The sequence below is a fragment of the Astatotilapia calliptera genome, chromosome 23 (assembly GCF_964374335.1).
Source record: "Astatotilapia calliptera chromosome 23, fAstCal68.1, whole genome shotgun sequence".
NCBI lineage: Eukaryota > Metazoa > Chordata > Actinopteri > Cichliformes > Cichlidae > Astatotilapia > Astatotilapia calliptera.
Window position 1 is genome coordinate 387,348 of NC_137443.1, and position 17,386 is coordinate 404,733.

Below are 17,386 nucleotides of genomic sequence, written 5' to 3' on the forward strand. Positions count from 1 at the left end.
ATGCGCAAACAGGCTCCGTTACCTTCACTCACTTGCACATGACAAACCATCACGTTCGCACACACGCTTCAAACATAGAACATCGCATTACACACACGCGCAGATAGGAGGACAGGCGGGCAGGGAGAGTGTGCAGGGTCAGCCGTCTCTGCTTTCTCAGGGATGAGTAAATATCCCTGCCTCAACAAAGCCTCTGACATGCTTAGGAAGGCCAGCCGAATCACTACTGTCAGCACCCACCCGCCCAGCCCTCGCCTCGCAGACCTGCTCCTCATCTGAACCACATCCTACTTATCCAGCCTCTCACAATTTCACCCTCCGGCCTGGCTCACTCCTGTGTGCATGCAATGTAAAACCAGAATATGCTGATAGATTCCCACTTACACACTTGGATAATGAAGCTTTGCTGTACTGAGAAAATGGAAACCAACCAATTACACGCAAGTAGTTTTGCATTATCAGAGTGTGGTATAGTTTACACAACTTCATATGCATTCATTTTGAGAAGTAAATGATTCTGAGATACTCGTATACAATGCATTAGGCTTACTAGACATAGCAATAGCTGTATGTATCGCAGGGCTAGGAAATCTATTAGAGACTGCTCCCTGTGCTTGCAGTCCCGCCAGCTATTATCTGTAACATTTCCCATCTGGAAAGATATAATGCAAAATTCATCTTAATGTCACCCAGAATGGGTGCAAGAAAGTGCTTCATGAAGAGCAAAATGCATGCAGTGCCAAAAAGAAAAAGTTGCCACAAATGCAGGATTCTGTATTTGGATTGCTTAAGGAAAAATCCACCCGAAAGTGCTCTGTCACAGTTTCCTGTCTTCAGCTTAAATCAGAAATGTGGCGAGATTTACTATTCTGCTGTGAGATCTCCAGTCCAGCTGTAGTTTCATACCAGACAACATTTTAACAACTTTTATTCCAAATCCTTGGTGGTTGTTTTTTGGGCTTCTTTCCACACTTTTCACTTTTAGTTCATAACAAGATGGAATTTAGATTACATGGTTACAATTCACACAGTGCAACCTGATGATGTGATTGGGCGTTGCCTTGGCCATCAGTTAATCGTGTATACACCACCTGACTGGTAGTGTATACACTATTAACTTCTCATTCAATGGTTTTTCTTTATTTTCATGTTTACATTGTAGATTCTCACTGAAGGCATCAAAACTAGGAATGAACACAGACGAATTATGTAGAAGACAAAAGTGTGAAATAACTCAAAACATGTTAGATTCTAGCCAGCCTTTGCTTTGATTACTGCTTTGCACACTCTTGGCGTTCTCTCCATGAGCTTCATGAGGTCATCTCCTGAAATAGTTTTCCAACAGTGTTGAAGGCGTTTCCAAAGATGCTGAGCACTTGATTGTCCTTTTGCCTTCACTCTGCGCTCCATCTCATCCCAAACCATCTCCATTGGGTTTAGGTCAGGTGACTGGAGGCCAGGCCTCCATCACTCTCCTTCTTGGTCAAACAGCCTTCACACAGCCTGGAGGTGAGTGTGGAGTGATTGTGCTGTTGGAAAATAAATGATGGGATGGTGTGTGGCTGCAGGATGCTGTGGTAGCCATGCTGGTTCAGTGTGCCTTCAGTTTTGAATAAAACCCCAACAAACCCTAACCCACTGTCAACAAAGCAAAGGATGGCTGCTTTCTAAAATATACGACATGTTTAGAGTTATTTGTCATTTTTGTCTTTGCTGGGTAATTCCATATATGTTGCTTCATAGATTTTAAGTCTTCAGTTTGTATCTACACTGTAGAAAGTAGTAAAAATAAAGAAAAACCATGAAATGAGAAGGTGTGTCCAAACTTATAGGAACCCTGTGTGAAAACCTGATAACTAAGAACAGCAATCAAGCCTCTGCAATAACTGGCGATGAGTCTCTCACATCGCTGTTGAGGAATGTTTCTTCTTTTGCAGAATTGTTTTTAATGAGACTTTTCTCAGTCATGCACACAGAGGTTGTCGATTGGTGACATAGTCATAGCTAAAAAAACAAATACGTATTCAGGTTTAAAATAATGAGCCCTGAATTTCAAGCAGTGTCTTATTTCCTGTTGGTATTTATTGTTTTGCTTTTTTCCAGCTGTTGTTTGTCTGTGTTTTCTTTTTCTTGCTGCCCAGAGGAAACCCCAAGAATCTGCATTTAAAATGCAAAATGTTTCTGTAAAAGCAGTGGAAGTAAGTAAGCACCAGACTGCTCTGCAGAGCTATTGAGCTCGTGATGATAAAGAAAAATGTAAGATGGGATTGCCAGGACAGGCACTGAGGTGGAGGCCATTTGTTTTCTGTCTGTTTTTATCAAGATTATGCAAAAACCACAAAAGCTAATTTCATGAAGGCTAGCACAGAGGCTGAGCGTGTGCCAAGCAAGAGTCCTTTAAATGTTGAAATCTTTCTTTCAGACATTGGTCTTGGCAGAGGATGTGCCCTCCAGTTGCCCTTCTTATATTTCTAAGACATGATGTTTTTACTAAAGGCTTGATAGGATGAGGACTTACTGGCAAATTACAGTTGGATGAGCTCTTTAAAAGCAGGGACTGAGGAAACAATAAAACCTTGAAGCGTGAAGCTGGAGCTCACAGTGAGCATGCACTGTAACTGCATCATAAAAAGATTTCTTTTCATGTTTATAAACATATAAAATGACGATTCTTTCTCCTCCTTGATGTTTAACTCCACAAAATAACGAGGGTGGATTTTTCCTTTGAAGGTTGAGTTATACACTTGTGTTAGTTCGTGTATGTAAATCTCATGCAGGACCCGCCTCATCTTTGCATGCATTTTTTTTCTGTGTGCGTGTTGTACCTGCTGTGTGGGAAGCTAAAACCACTCTTTACAGTATCTCTGTCAGCGAGCTACAATGTAACTCCTGAGCAAAACAAATTTGGTGTGTTTGTTTGCCAATAGCTCCCCGGCCCCCGTCTCGGACAGCTATCTTTAATCCCAAATCTATTATTTATCAGTGTGCTGAAAAGGTGATATAGGCTTAGCTAGCTCGGTGAGCTCAACACTAATGGGTTTGGAGTAAGGCTGCTGAATAATTCATAGGCTATTAATCTAATAATGGCGTCTGAAAACAAGACCCCTATGCAGACCTACACAGAGACACCAACTAAGGCAGAAAGCGCTTGACATTTGGACCTAGTAGCACCACAAAGGAATCCATCCCAAGCCAACTTTGATCTTTATCTTACTTTTTGCTCTCAGTACAGTCACCTTGTTTTTGGTCTTTAGAGCCAGATATTCTGAGAAGGTGTGATGCTGTTTCACTGGTACAAATGTATAAGTCTTTCAGTGTTATATGAAAGGATGCATAGGGAGGCTTACATGTCTTCCACTAATATACTGCCTGTTGAGCTGAAATGGAAGAATTGTAGGTGTTAGGACAAAATGATGGGTAAACAACACACAGTAGGGTGTCTTATTAGATACAAACTTTCATTGTAACACAACATAAACATGCAGTTGGTAAATAAAGCTTAAGTCATCAGTTCTTCAAACGTATATAACAGTGCAACAATCAGAACAATACAGTAAAAAAGTTTGTAAACCCTTTGGAATGACCAGGATTTCTGCACTGATTACTCCTAACATCTGGACTAATCTTTATCAGAGTCACAAAAACAGACATTTTTGAAGATGATTAGTGCTTTTTTAAAATAATCCCTGCAGAACTCCCTCTTTTGGGAACATTTCCTCAGTTTCCTCCAGCTCCCTGTGCGTATGTGGCTCATCTCTGGGTACTCTGACTTCCACCCTGTTAGTTTTATTGGAGATTTTAAATTGACTGTAGGTGCAATATGGAGCATGAAATGGTAACTGATAACCTGTCCTGGATGTTTCCAGGGTGTTCCCTGCCTGGCGTCTGCTCCATGGGTCTCAAAATTTGATAAACAGTGGTTTAGAAAATGGAGTGATGTTGAAAAAGTCTCTTCTATGGCATTTTACAGCTTCATGCTTCTTAATAATCTTTCCTATAGAGTCCCATTTGTCCCATCATGAAATCTTTACGTGAATGTCAAGAAGCATTTTGACGGCCTTTATTTACAGCGGCGTGCTCTTCTTCTGATTCCAGCTTCTGAAACTGAAGCTCTGATGTCAGTTTTTGGAAACATCAGGATCTCAGACATTCACAAAGCCTACACAAAGTAAGAATGTGTGACATTAATGTGGTCACTTGTACTTGTTTATAAGTGTGATTTAGACAAAGACTCAGGACACGACAGGCAATCAATGCTGGGAGGTTCCACAGCCTTTTCCTGCAGTTGTATGTTCATGTAGTTTGATTTTCTCAAGGAGGGTGGTGGTGCTGGGGGGGGGGGGGTTCTGGAAAGGGAAACGCTAATGTCGGAGATGTGGAAAGCTTTCTCAGTTAAAAAAGACTTCGAGTGCGCACACAGTGCATTAATGAGGATTCCTGCCTTCCACTCACACTCCGAGCACTTACTTGTGACGCCAGTGCAGACTCTGGTTCCAGTTTGGTGTTTGCTTCCAGGGTATTCTTATTTGACGAGTCTATCTGTGGTTTACAATCTATGGACCTAAAGAAAAAAGAGAGAGGACTGGGATGAGCCAGCATGTTAAACATGTTGGCAGTAGAGCTTTAAAGATGAATAATTAGAAAATGGCAGTAAAAAAATGTAATTTTATTACATGTTTGCATAAAACATCACCATGGTAAATATTTACCTTTGAACTCTGCCAATAGCAGATAAAACACTATATAATCAACAGGTGGACAAACATTCGGTCTCCCCTGTTTCACCGTCTACTAAAGTAATGTTTCCTCAGTTACCTAAAATGTTCAGCAGGACTGTTTGTCTAACAAGAAGCAAGCAAAGGAAGTCGTGGGCCTAAAAACCCTGAACATAAAGACACTAAGGCTACGTTCACTCTGCAGGTCTTGATGCTCAATTCTGAATTTTTGATCAAATCCGATTTTTTTTTGTCTGCTTGTTCACACTACAAATACAATGTGACAGCAAACGGTCTCCAGTGTGAACGCTCAACGCGTCCGCATGCGCAAAAGAAGACGTCACACACAACCCAGACCAAGCAGTAGTGTTTGACTGATGGCCTTAATATAAAGACTTCGGACTTTACGTTTCCCAATTTTGCTCTAAGTTATAATTATAAGTGTAAAGTTATTTACATATGGCCTAATAATTATCCTTATTACAGTTTATCCGTATGACTGTTTTAGAGAGGAGCAGTACAAATAAAATGTTCACGTTTCTCCAACATCGTCTTCCCAACAAACAGGAAGTGTTCACAACGTCTTCCTGGGCGCTGATAGTTGGCGTCTGTCTTGTGTCAGTGACGTAAAAGACGGATTTAATGCGACATGACCATCAAACAGCAGTCGCTTTCTAAAACATCGGATATGTATCGGATTCAGTACCACATACGAAAGTGACCCAGATCGGATTTGAAAATATCGGATTTGATGAGATGAGATAGCCTTTATTTGTCAGTTGCAGGTCTTTTGCCCACAACCGAGATGACAGACCTTGCCGACCGTACATACAATACACAAACATCACATTGGGGAGACAGGTCAGGCCAGGTAGCAGGAAAAAAACATGGAAATGTGTAACACAGAAGGATAATACAGGAATGCACAGATATCAACACACCATAGCACAATAAACACCGACAGCAACATGGGAAAGTGTTCCAGTGTGTACATCTGATCTGGGACCGCTGCAATCTTTGACTGCGCCTCCAGCTGACCCGGTGTCCACAACAGATGGGAGGTAAGCGTTGGAGGTGGCGTTGGATCCGGGGTAGGGAGGGTGATGCGTCGGTGAGTGCTTATCAGTGTATATGTATGTGTGTGTGTGTGTCCAGAGTTCAGCTGAGACTGTCCTTCGCCCTGCTAGGCTAAGTAAACAGTCTTCCAGCCAACCCAGGTGGCCTTGCATGGAATGGGAAGAACAGACTCAACACAGTCGTTATCAGGGTGTTGTTGTTCGGCTCCAGCCTTGAGCCCACAGCTGGCGCCGAAGGGATAGCTGCAATATGATGGTGATTTTTCTTTTGCAAACAACTCATGAGAATTTCAAAGCTGTTCTTTAACACTCCGACACTGGTCTCTCAATGTGCCGTTCACACTGTCACACCATGATCGGATATGAGTCGCAGGGTCAGGATTTGATGTGCTTTCGCCTGCAGTGTGAACGTAGCCTAAGACGGTTCTTAGAGGTGGGATAAAAACAAGTCTGAAGGACATTTTTCCTACAAAGTGACACAAATTTTAATGCACAAAAAGCTGCGTAAGCTCTGAGACTTTGGCTACTGATTATTAGACATCTGACAGGGAATTCAGATTTCCAGTGTAAATAATAATGATGCTGGACAGATATGAAAAAGATGATATGATTATTATCCAGTCAGAGTAATATAGAGGTAAGGACCTACCACAGAAACTCATTAGATGAATTTTTAGAAGAACGTCGTCTCTCCAGCTTCCATTTTCTGTTGCCATTTCTTTCAGGGTTGGGATTCAATTCTTCCCATTTATCCAGTGAGCCAATTGTAACTGGTGACAGTAATAACATAACAAAAAACCAAAGTGAAACATGGAAAAACAAAGAAATGTCATTTCAAATTTGCCCGTGAAACATACACAGATGTTCCACTTTCTGTTAATTTGGGGAAACGCTAATGTGTTCAGACAAAAAGCTAAATTAATCAGGTTTGGTGTGCAATTAAATGGTGACACTAATTTTCAAAGATAAGTTATTTTTTCCAGCTTTGAAACACAAACCTTTTAACACGTCTTTCTGAGAGTACAAATAATTAGCTAAAAAACAAAACAAATCTAAACAAATTTAAAAAACGAGAAGACGATCAGCTGTCCACAAATCTATCAGGACACAAAGTTCTGCTTTAAATGACATCACAGTTATAACCAGTCTCCCTCCCATGAGTTATTCACCACAGTTACAGACTTTAACCTTTTCAAACACAAAAGGAACTGGCTGTTTCTTTTCTTTTATCCCTTTCATTACATTAAATCGACTCAGTGCTTCTGTGGCCACTCTTGTGCACGTGTGAGGTCACTTCCACACAAGATGATGGGAGTTGTAGTTGTTCAAGTTATAAGGTGTGTCAGAGGGCTCGAGTGGAGGCTGATGAAGGATTGACCACGTTTGCACATTAGTGTTGGCAGCGTGGAGTGGATTCAGTTTTATTGGAGCAGGTCATCCCTGATACTAAGTGTGATTTAGTGTTACTGACAGAAAATCACCCAAACTTTGGAGCGTCTCTCTACCTGAGTCCAGTGATGCCCTCTCTGGGGTTCGCATGCTTGGTGCCGTATGTTCAACTTCCACCTGGATCAGCTCTGTCTCATCTGTCTTTTTCCTGTGTGAGGTGTTCTTCTGGCTGTCTCCCTGGGATAACAGGGCACTCTTTCTGTCCCTGCTGTTCCTCCTCTCTCCAGGTTCGCTGAGATCTAGCAGGTCCAGAGTTGAAGAGAGAACTGTGAGGAGATGGCACATGGTTAGCTTCTCATCTGTCATCTGAAGGATCATTGATAGCCATGGAAACTGCATTCATTAAACGTGTTCTAATTTGATCAAATCTGTTGGAGTGTTGGATTGCACTTAAATTTTCATAGAGTACTTTCCCCCCTCACTCTGGTCTTTTTTAAAAATTAGTAATCTGTGAGTTGACCATCTCCTTATCTCAAATGTAATTTGCGACTTTATTGGCGTCTTTACTTTAAGAGGCCTTCGAGGTTGCATCAAACTTGTAAAACTTTGTAATGAGACTGAATAGCAGGCTTCACTTTTTGTGCACCACGGGCTTTGATTTTGATCGGCACGGTTTCTGACGTGGCATGTAGACCTGTCAGCGGTACTTAAGCTGGAGTATTCCCCCTTAGGTGGGCATCTAAAAATTTGCTGCTGCTCTTTTCAGCCAATCTAAATATACTGCAAATGACTGCACGGTCTGCTAAGGATGAGACGGGCTCTGGAGGCAGTTTGGTCAGTGCAGTAACTCAAGCACGAGTCATGTTAGGTGGCTCAACAAACAAGAAAACATTACTGTGAAAATGCTCAGGTACAAGGAGAGGACTAAAAATGAAAAAGATCTTCAGAGGTTGAAGAACTCCTGCTCAGGGCTATTTAAAAAATTCTAAGAGAGTCTGGCTCCTTGGAAGCAAAAATATTAAGAAATGAGTGGGGACTAAAAACCTTTGCATCGTATCTATCGTGGCATTTTGTCCTTTTGCAGTAGACTCGCTTCCTTTATTTCCCATCAGTAGTTTAGTGAGAAACACTGCAAACCAAATACATGACATGTTTTTGTGAGGTTAGATTAAAAATTCATGACTTGCTAAAACCCACGCTAAAACGTTTTCATACACTGGATATTTGAGGAACCCACAAACTTTTCTTGCTCGCCTCCGAGGAGCCGACGACGTCTTTTGAGCCATACGAGCTTAAAAGTGCAGGTACGTGACTGCATAACCGGCATGCTGCTGCTTCTTGTCAAGCAACTGAGAGTATTTGTTGACTGAAATCTCTACATAATTAGAGAGTGTGCTCGTTTTCCCAGCCTTGTGCTCTTTAGATGACAAATACAATTAGAAATCAAGGGAGACACACTCGTGTGGATGCTTGCCTGAAGAGTTTCCAGCATCAAAAGAATCACGAACGCTTTATGAAGAGACAGTGATGTAAAAATTGTTTTGCCACCCAGAGTCTCCTTGAAATGATGATGCTAGGAAGAAATACAGCGCACAGTAATTCAATTCAATTCAATTCAATTTTATTTATATAGCGCCAAATCACAACATAAGTCGCCTCAAGGCGCTTCATAGATACAGAGAAAAACCCAACAATCACATGACCCCCTATGAGCAGCACTTTGGCAACAGTGGGAAGGAAAAACTCCCTTTTAACAGGAAGAAACCTCCTCAGTAAGCATTTAGAAGTAGTTACTGTGTAGCGGCCAGTGGGTTTGTAGTAAACAAGTATGACCACTGAGACATCGAGAGTCCTGATCTCTTCAGTTTGACACCAGTGAGCCAAAACATAATGACAAATTACAGCTGATTATCTTGTACCAGTGGTCTCCATCGGGCCACGTCAGAGCTCTGGGTGTGTGAAACAATTTGGACAAAGACCAAACTGTTCAGCGGTGACTCGCTGCTGCAGTGGAGAGAGAACATATTATTGGCCACAAAGTTAGAGGGATGTGTAACCCTCCATGTTAAGAAATATACTCTAAAACACTTCTCCAGGATGTGGGGGTGGACGCTAAAACACCTTAAAGTGTTACAGGCCCCCTAGGATGAAACATTTCACTATGTCACCAACTATATACTTCTAAACACAAATGATTACATGCAGTATTCTACCATATGCAAACTTATATCACTGAAAGATTATACTGACTAATAAGTACAATTTCCATTGACCCTCCATCATCACAAAACGAAAGGCCTGACACAACTACAAAAACTAAAATCAAGCCAGTAGACAAAATGACACTCTGTTGTTTTGTGACTGATGAAGGAAGCTACTCCCCACACTCACATTCAAGTGTGCAACGATCCAAGAATGGACCAAGTGTGCACACATCAGTGTTTAATTTGTTTAATGTTTAATTTACTAGTAACAATCGAAATGTCATCTTTGGCAATCACTTTTCAAACTTCAATTCCCAAGAATATCATGTATTGACACAATCCTACCACATCACCTTGTGATTTAAGGACAGGAAGTAGCTCCGACGGGAGTGCAGGTGAAAGAAAGGTAGAGGCTGGTGGTCCCAAACTCAGGATTTTCAGCCAGAATTAGTTTGTTTTAATTTACATTTTGATTCGTTTATATTTAGCAGTTTTATAAAGAACACATTGTTAATGACACATCCTTCAAGCCTTCCTTTGACTATTTAAACTAGCAAGTAAACATCAAAGTGATGACAAAAGGAAAAAATGAGAGCAGAAGAGTGTTGGTGAAGCGACTTTCTGTGAATGCGTTAATGTCAGAGCTGCATTGGTCCGGATGGAGACCCCCAAACCTCTGCGCTGTTTTCTTTTAAATCACAAATTTAAATAGATGTATAATTGACTCGGTTCTAAACCCCAGATACCTGTGACATCAATTCATAATTAACTGTGGAGGTTTTTAAGACTCAGAAGAGCAAAAAAACCTGCTGCTGTCGACCTGAACAGCAGATGGAAGTGAAACAGAGAAAGCATCATCACGGAGGACTCATGTGGATTAGCATACTTGAGCTCGTAATTATCTTTGCTTGTTCGATTTTGTTAAGTGTCGTGTGGTTCCGGAAACTTCCATCCAGCATGAAAACAAGTTCACAAACAATCAAACCTAAAATTTGCTTCACCTGCATCATTTTATGTAGCTGCAAACTGCAGCAGCAGGAGACTGTACCCAGTGAAATTTGCCTAAACACAGAGTTTTATTCTTATTTTTGACTTCTTATTTCCAAATCACAATGAGAAATAAATCCCTCAGTTCTGCAGTTTATGTTCCTAAACATAATGATTTTTCCATTAGGGAGAGACAGAGTTGCTCACAGCATTTTTCTCAGCTGACGAGAGATGACATGTGTCAGCTGTCTGATCTGCAAACGATGCCATGCGGAAATCAAGATGGTGTTCAGCTTCTGTTAATGTCAGATGGTTGAGTTTCTCAACAGTGAGTCTGATCCAGATTATTTTAGCACAAACAATCGTTTAAAGCACTAATTATAATACATTTGTATTATAATTCTTTAAATATAGTCAGTTTTAATGTTTGAAGTAGAAAATAAATCAGTCCACTATAATGTGTGAGAATCACAGGAAACATTATTGTATGAGGTGAATAAAACTGATTACTGGGGTGTTTAGTAGGGATAGTGTTAAAACTGCAAATAGAGCTGAAAAGGAAATGTTAGAATGAACCTTTGTTAGATGCTAAAACCTTTTTTTTAATATATATATACAGTACATCCTTCAACAGCTAATGTTTGTGCAAGCACTGGGCATCACTGAGTGCAACCTGTGGACAGTGAAGAATCAAAATATCATATAATATATGAAGGTCTATTGATCTGACTTGAGGCACAGGTAAATTATATAAAAGAAAGAAACTCGTCTCCAGGATTTTGGCCGTGTTGGATAAAAAGAGGAAGTGACATCCATTTGTTCTAGTCCCAACATGGCTCAGAAAGGTTTTCCTGGCTATTAAATATGAGTAGATTTAAATATAATGCTTGTACAAATGAAAGAAAAATACTTGATGTAAGCACATTATCATCAGCTTAAATGCGGAAATAAAAGTGCTGTACCGGCTGTGTTGGAAGTAACTGGGCGGGAAACCCCATCGCACTTGGTCTCGCAGAGGAAATCGTCGATAGAAGGGCTTAGAAGCGGGCGGCTCTCTTGTTGCTCGCTCACCAGCTGCAGGGACAAACACATGAGACAGTTCAGGCTCTCTTCGCATGTCTCTCATGCTAAACTCCCTTCAAATCCTCTGTGAAAGCCCCCCAAAGCCTTATTATTATGAGGGGAAATTCAGGCCACTGGTTCACATGACAGCAGAGCTATACTGTCAAATCCCTATGAGTGTGTAAACTTCTACAACTCTGTCCTTTGGGGGGCGACATGCTCGTGGTGCACATTATTTAACGACAGCATGTGATGGCACATACTGAACCTGCGGCCTCTCGGCTAAGCCCACTGTGACTTCTCTCTGCAAACTGATGTGTGCGCGTGGCATATGGTTGAACACAGCTGGTATTTCATGATTGTTATCACACAATCACATCTCTATGGCACCAACAAACCCTCAGGTTACTACAGAAAGAAGAGCAGGTTATTGGAGTGTGTGTCATGCACTGAGATCCAGACGAGCTGGACTCGGAGCTGCTTGGTGTCCAGAACAATAATTACATAACCATTCCTGCTTATCTCACCTTCCAAACCATGAAATGCTAATCACTTTGCCTTTGATGCACCAATTTGTAGGGTTGCCAGAGCAGCTGCTGAATAGGTCACATCCAGTTCATTATTGGTACTACGAATCCTCACAACACTTCAGGTGCAGCTGGTCTCAATTTGCCAGCCATTTCTTCATCATTTGGAGAGGAAAGCAGCCGCCACCGGTGATGTCATTGTGTAGCGTGTCCATAATGCTGGCAGCGAGGAAATGTGACATTTCCTGTTGTTGCTCTGCAGGCCATGGCCACAAGCAGAATTTTAATGAAGGTCCTGTTAGTTAGCAAGCATGAAGTGCGCTGAGCACAATCTGCCATATGCTCGATGAAGTGTTGGATGGGCTTTTGATAGCGTTATATTACTTTACAATTATGCTGACTTCCTGAATAAATCTGGAGTGCATGCTGGGCCCTGCTCGACCTCTGTTGGAGAAATTATGAAAAACAAATATCTGACCGCGGGCTCAGAGACATGAATATTGGGCTAAATGGTCATTGTAACATGGCCGTGTGACAGGTAATCATCAATGCGCGTATTAGAAAGATCTGTGTAAATGTGTGTCGACAGGAAAGAGCAGCTTTCAGTAGTCAGCAAGATGAGAAAAGTCCAGTGGACGTAAAAGCCATTTGTCGCTTTGATTGGGGAGTCATTCACCTTCTTTAGGATCTGCTCTGCCAAGCTAAATGTCAAAACGTGGGAAAAAATATTTCAGGTAACAAAGATAAAAATGAAACCACTGAAAAATATTCAAACTGCAATTTTGTGAACTTGGAAAACCAACTGAAATAAAATTTGAAGATATATACAGGAAATATTCTTAGTTTCAGTGTTTGTTTCCTGATCAGACTTTGGTGTGTACAAGACTGTGAGTCACGTGCTTTTCCTGAACGCTGTTCTCACATATGTCCTCTGTGCAATAATAATTAATGGGGACTAGAAATAGCACTGAAACTAATAGAAACTAAAGTAAAACTAAACATTTTTAAAGACGAATAAACAAACGCACTCTGGAAACAAACTGAAACTAAACTGAATTAAAAGCCAAAAGTGAAAATTAAATTAAAACGAGGCTCCATAAATGTTAAAGAGGTAAGTATTTCTCAGTTGCATTGAATAGAGAATAAATTGTAGAAACCTAAACAGGAGAAAGTAGAAGAGAAATAACAATGTTAACATAAACCACTGACACACTCCGGGGCCTGATCAGCCCTGGCAGGGCCTCCTTGGAGATAATGGCCAAAACACCTGATGAATCCAAGGTCCACTGCTGACGATGTGTCCCAAATTTTAATATGATAATTTAGATCAGATCTCTAACCCCTAAACCTAACCAAGGAAACATGGCAGATTAGCCTGGGTAAAAGACCGAAAGTTGAGGCACACAACGATATGTGCCGCTGGTAAAGTTTCTGGGCTACTTTTCCTCATAACAGCCATCCCTGAAAGATTTTCTCTATTTAAAGCAATGCATTACCAGGGACTGTAACATCTAGTCCTTTTACTGAGTGAATGAAAATAAAAACCAATTAGAAAACTGGAAAAACTGGGCAACATATTATATGTTGTGCCTCTGTTACATTATACTGACATTATATGAATTCTTCTTTGTGTTTTTTTCTTACTCTTATTTATCAGTGGTGATCAGCAAGGGGAGAAGTGACAGCTTTGGTTGTATCCTTGCTCTGCAGCAGAGATGCTTTAAAGAGGACATGAATAATACCCAGAGACGGGCCGTTGGTTTGTGGAGTGAGAGATTGTGCTGAGCAGCAGGAACAGTGACCCAGCACAGATAATTAGGCTGTGTTTGTGCTGCTCTGCTGTCTGAGTAGAGATTTTGTCCATGGGAAGTCTCACAATGCCGAGTAGCCTTATTTCACCTTTTGCTGCCAGCCAGTGTGTTATTGTCCAATTTGGTCTGAAGCAACCAATCTTAAAATGAAATGCATGAGGGTGGACTTGTTTTTAAAGGTCATATTAAGTGATTTACAGACTGTGCTTGCTCTGCAAAGGTGCAGTTGAGTGTGAGCGGAGGCTAAGCCACTGCTGAATCAGTTACAGCTGTTAGCGGTGTGAAAGGAGTGCATGCTTTATATGAACTAACCCGGATAACCGCTCAGCTGCTGGCCTTTAATGCAGGAAGTGACTCATCTTAAGTGACTTTTTGTTGCTTTTAATTAAATCACTTGTTCTCGATCAACTACATATCACCTGAGTTAAAAAGAAAAAACCCCATAGGTGTCAATGTTTCTGTGAGAGGAAAAATTCTTCCATTGCTCTTCTATTTTTCTGTTTCCTGTTTATGTTTTTGCATTCTCACTATAGAGAGTGACATATATACAGTATGTGTAACAACAATAGGCAATGCAGGCAAGGCTAAAAATATAAGAAAATACTGTAAAACATTATACAAAAGCCCATTTATAGAGGTAGGTTTTTTTTTCAATAGCACCTGATTGTGTTGAGCCTAATGGTCAAAGAAAAATTGCCCAACAGTTTTGGGCTAAAACAGTGAAAGCACAGTGTCCCTTTGTTTTAAAGACTGGACTGTGGAACCTTTAATCGATTGTCTGCTGTGAAGAGTCTGAGGGTGATATTCTGAGATCTAAAGTGGAGCCATAGCGTGGAGTGATTTAATCTTAAACTGCAGTCTGGAGTCATTTTGTATGAAGCAAAAATGGATTAGACTTGGACATGTGGCTAAAACTGAGTCTGTGATTGAAAATAATGTCAAGTTTTTAGCAGATTGCTTTTACTCAGTTATTACTTGTCCAACAAAGGGGACTAACATTATTAGAAATATGATCAGGACCAATAATGAGGACTTAAGTTTTTATCAGAGTTCAGCAGTAAGAATTAAAGGTACACAGTTCGTAAGAGAGACACTCGTGTATAATGGATTACATGGCTGAATAGATGCAGATATAAAGGAAACAAAACAGGTCCAAGGACTGAGCCCTGTGGGATCCCACGTGTTAAGATGTACTCTGTTTGATAAACTGCATAAGAGCCACTCGAGTGCCTTTCCATCTACACCATCTCACATTAGCAGCGATTAGCTTGTCACACATCACGTTGAAACTGATGGCTCTAACATGGCCCCAGTTGCCTAGGCGATGCTTATTTACTACCAGTCAGTCAAAGGTAATCTTCACTCTCATTGGTAGTCACTTCGGTTGCTTCCTTGAGGATTGAGATGAGTTTATTTCCTGCCCATTTCAGTGGATATGTCGTTTGTACTTGCTTGCCCAGTAAGGTCTCCAGTGTGTAGCCAGCTTCACTCTATTGAAGCGAATGGTTGGCAAAAGCAAAGCTACAGTCAGGTCCAGTAAAATAACAAGAGCAAAAGTTAAAGTGCTGTTCATAAGCCTAACTGCAATAAAACAGCTCCTGTACTGATTCTTTCCCCTAAAGTCAGACTGAAATGGATCAAATCAGTTGTTGTGTTATGTATAGTTTTTTTTTTTAACATAATGAGCTTTCCAACATATTTTGACAGGTTTCACCATCATGTCTCCTCATATTCATCTGAACCTTTTTGTATGTAAAGTATTTTAGCAACTTTAATTACAGTTACACAAGTAACTGGTGTTGCAGACCGTTATTTTGTGAAAACATTACTTAATTAAAGGTTTATTCAGATTAACAGTGAACTGACTGTGAGCAGTTCAGGTAATTGACTATTTGATAGTTAATGTACTAATTTCCTGGTACATTAATATGTTCTGTTTCCTTTATAGATTTCTGTATTGACAGCTTTGATGTTTAAATGAAGCATTAATCAGCTCTGTTATATTGCCTGTGGTACAGTAACGTATGCATGAGTGCATGCAGTCAAATGCATTCTCTAGCGTGTTGCACGTAAGAATAAAACAGAAGATTTCCTTCTGTCTGGTGTCTTCAGGATTGAAGTCTTATTTCTGATTTTAATGTACTTAACACATCATGCTTCGAGCTAACCGAGTCGTTAAATACCAGTTGAGCTGTATAGATATTGTATAGTGTTCTCTTTACACCTTAACAGGCATTCATAAGTGCACATGCTCACAGCGACTGAGCATTTGGATTGCAGCTGTGTTTTCATGCAGTGGACGATAACCATGATAAGAAGCATTTCCCATTCAAAGCATCTAATAAATCATTTGTGAGTTTGGCCTGTTTTCTTTTTAGATGCGTTTTTATAACCCTTTTTTCTACGTCACAAGACTTTGGATTTTTCCACTCTGTTTATTTATTTATTTATTTTTGGATTGATTGATTGACTGAAGGTCAGTTCTGTCAAATGAGCAGCATGTGGCTCATTTAGAAAACATCATTTAGAGTCCTCCAGTAATGCTCTGATTTAATTGAATAGTGTTGAGATTTAAAGTTTTGACAGACATGATTGGGATCCATGCTGAGCCATGTTCTGCTGACAGCTGACATTAGCATATCCCCAGAAAATGTGACATTTGAAACAATATGGTGACAAACTTCACACAAAACTACATCTTTGGTACAGTAGGCCTTTTCTTTAAATCAAGGATGCAAATTTCAGTTTTAAGTCAAGGTGATAAATCTTTGTGATTATGCACTGATAGCACTTAGCCTTTTTAGTGACATGTTTTTTTAATAGATGTCACCCAGTAGTTTGTGGATGTTGTTTTCAGGCTTCAGTTCTGGCATTATGGTTGTTGCCAGAATAAGATCAGAGGCTGGAGTGCTAAGCTAACAGTTAGCTACATTAGCATGCTTGATGAACAAGTTGCAAACATCGGCTGTATGGGACACAGCAACAAATAGCTGCTAATTAGTGTTAAATGCATGCAAATATACAACATCATCAGAACTGGAGGATAGACTGACATTATAATTAACCAGACAGAAAAATGTGTTATCTAATAGATATAAGCTGGCACCCACAGACTATAGATGGCTGTAGCTTCTGGCCCTGAAAAATGAAGCCAAAGCCAAAATGCCTCCACCCTACATTTTTTAAACTCCCCTGATGGGAATAAGTTCTTAAGTTGGACACAAGCCTGCAGTGTTTATGATCTCAGTAAAGGCTTTCCTAACGAGTTAATGGTTTTAATCACTTCTTTCAAGTTTTATTTTATAGAAACTTACTGCTCATTTTGTAAATTATGGTTGCCTTTAATGTAAAATGGACAATAAAGGAGGTTTAGCTTTAGTGCAGGGCTACTCTTTGAATTATAGATCTCTACTGTATAAGCATCCAGGTATCAAGGTTTATTAATAAGGGAAAAAAAAGGATTATGGCCGAAATATTTAAAGTTTAAAGTTGTTTGGTTGACAATGGCTATGTTAAAATATGTTAATCTTTCATATAAAGATTATATCAACACCCCCTGTCACTTAGAACGGTCACACTCGTAAAATATATATAATTTTAAGGAAAAGAGACCAA

The 17,386-nt window shown here is 40.3% G+C and overlaps 1 protein-coding gene across 3 annotated transcripts in view; it reads right to left on the bottom strand.

Annotated features, from left to right (window-relative positions):
- The window catches only part of pex5la (peroxisomal biogenesis factor 5-like a), a 114,424-nt gene that overhangs the window by 26,728 nt on the left and 70,310 nt on the right, over positions 1 to 17,386 (bottom strand). For 2 of the 3 annotated variants that reach the window (XM_026159991.2, XM_026159994.2), the window contains 5 exons: positions 11,334 to 11,445; positions 7,297 to 7,506; positions 6,441 to 6,561; positions 4,468 to 4,561; positions 3,348 to 3,377 (listed from right to left, as the gene is read on the bottom strand). In XM_026159991.2, coding sequence (XP_026015776.1) covers positions 3,348 to 3,377; positions 4,468 to 4,561; positions 6,441 to 6,561; positions 7,297 to 7,506; positions 11,334 to 11,445 — 567 coding nt within the window. The remainder of the gene's footprint in view (positions 1 to 3,347; positions 3,378 to 4,467; positions 4,562 to 6,440; positions 6,562 to 7,296; positions 7,507 to 11,333; positions 11,446 to 17,386) is intronic. The other variant, XM_080297269.1, reaches the window with a different exon arrangement.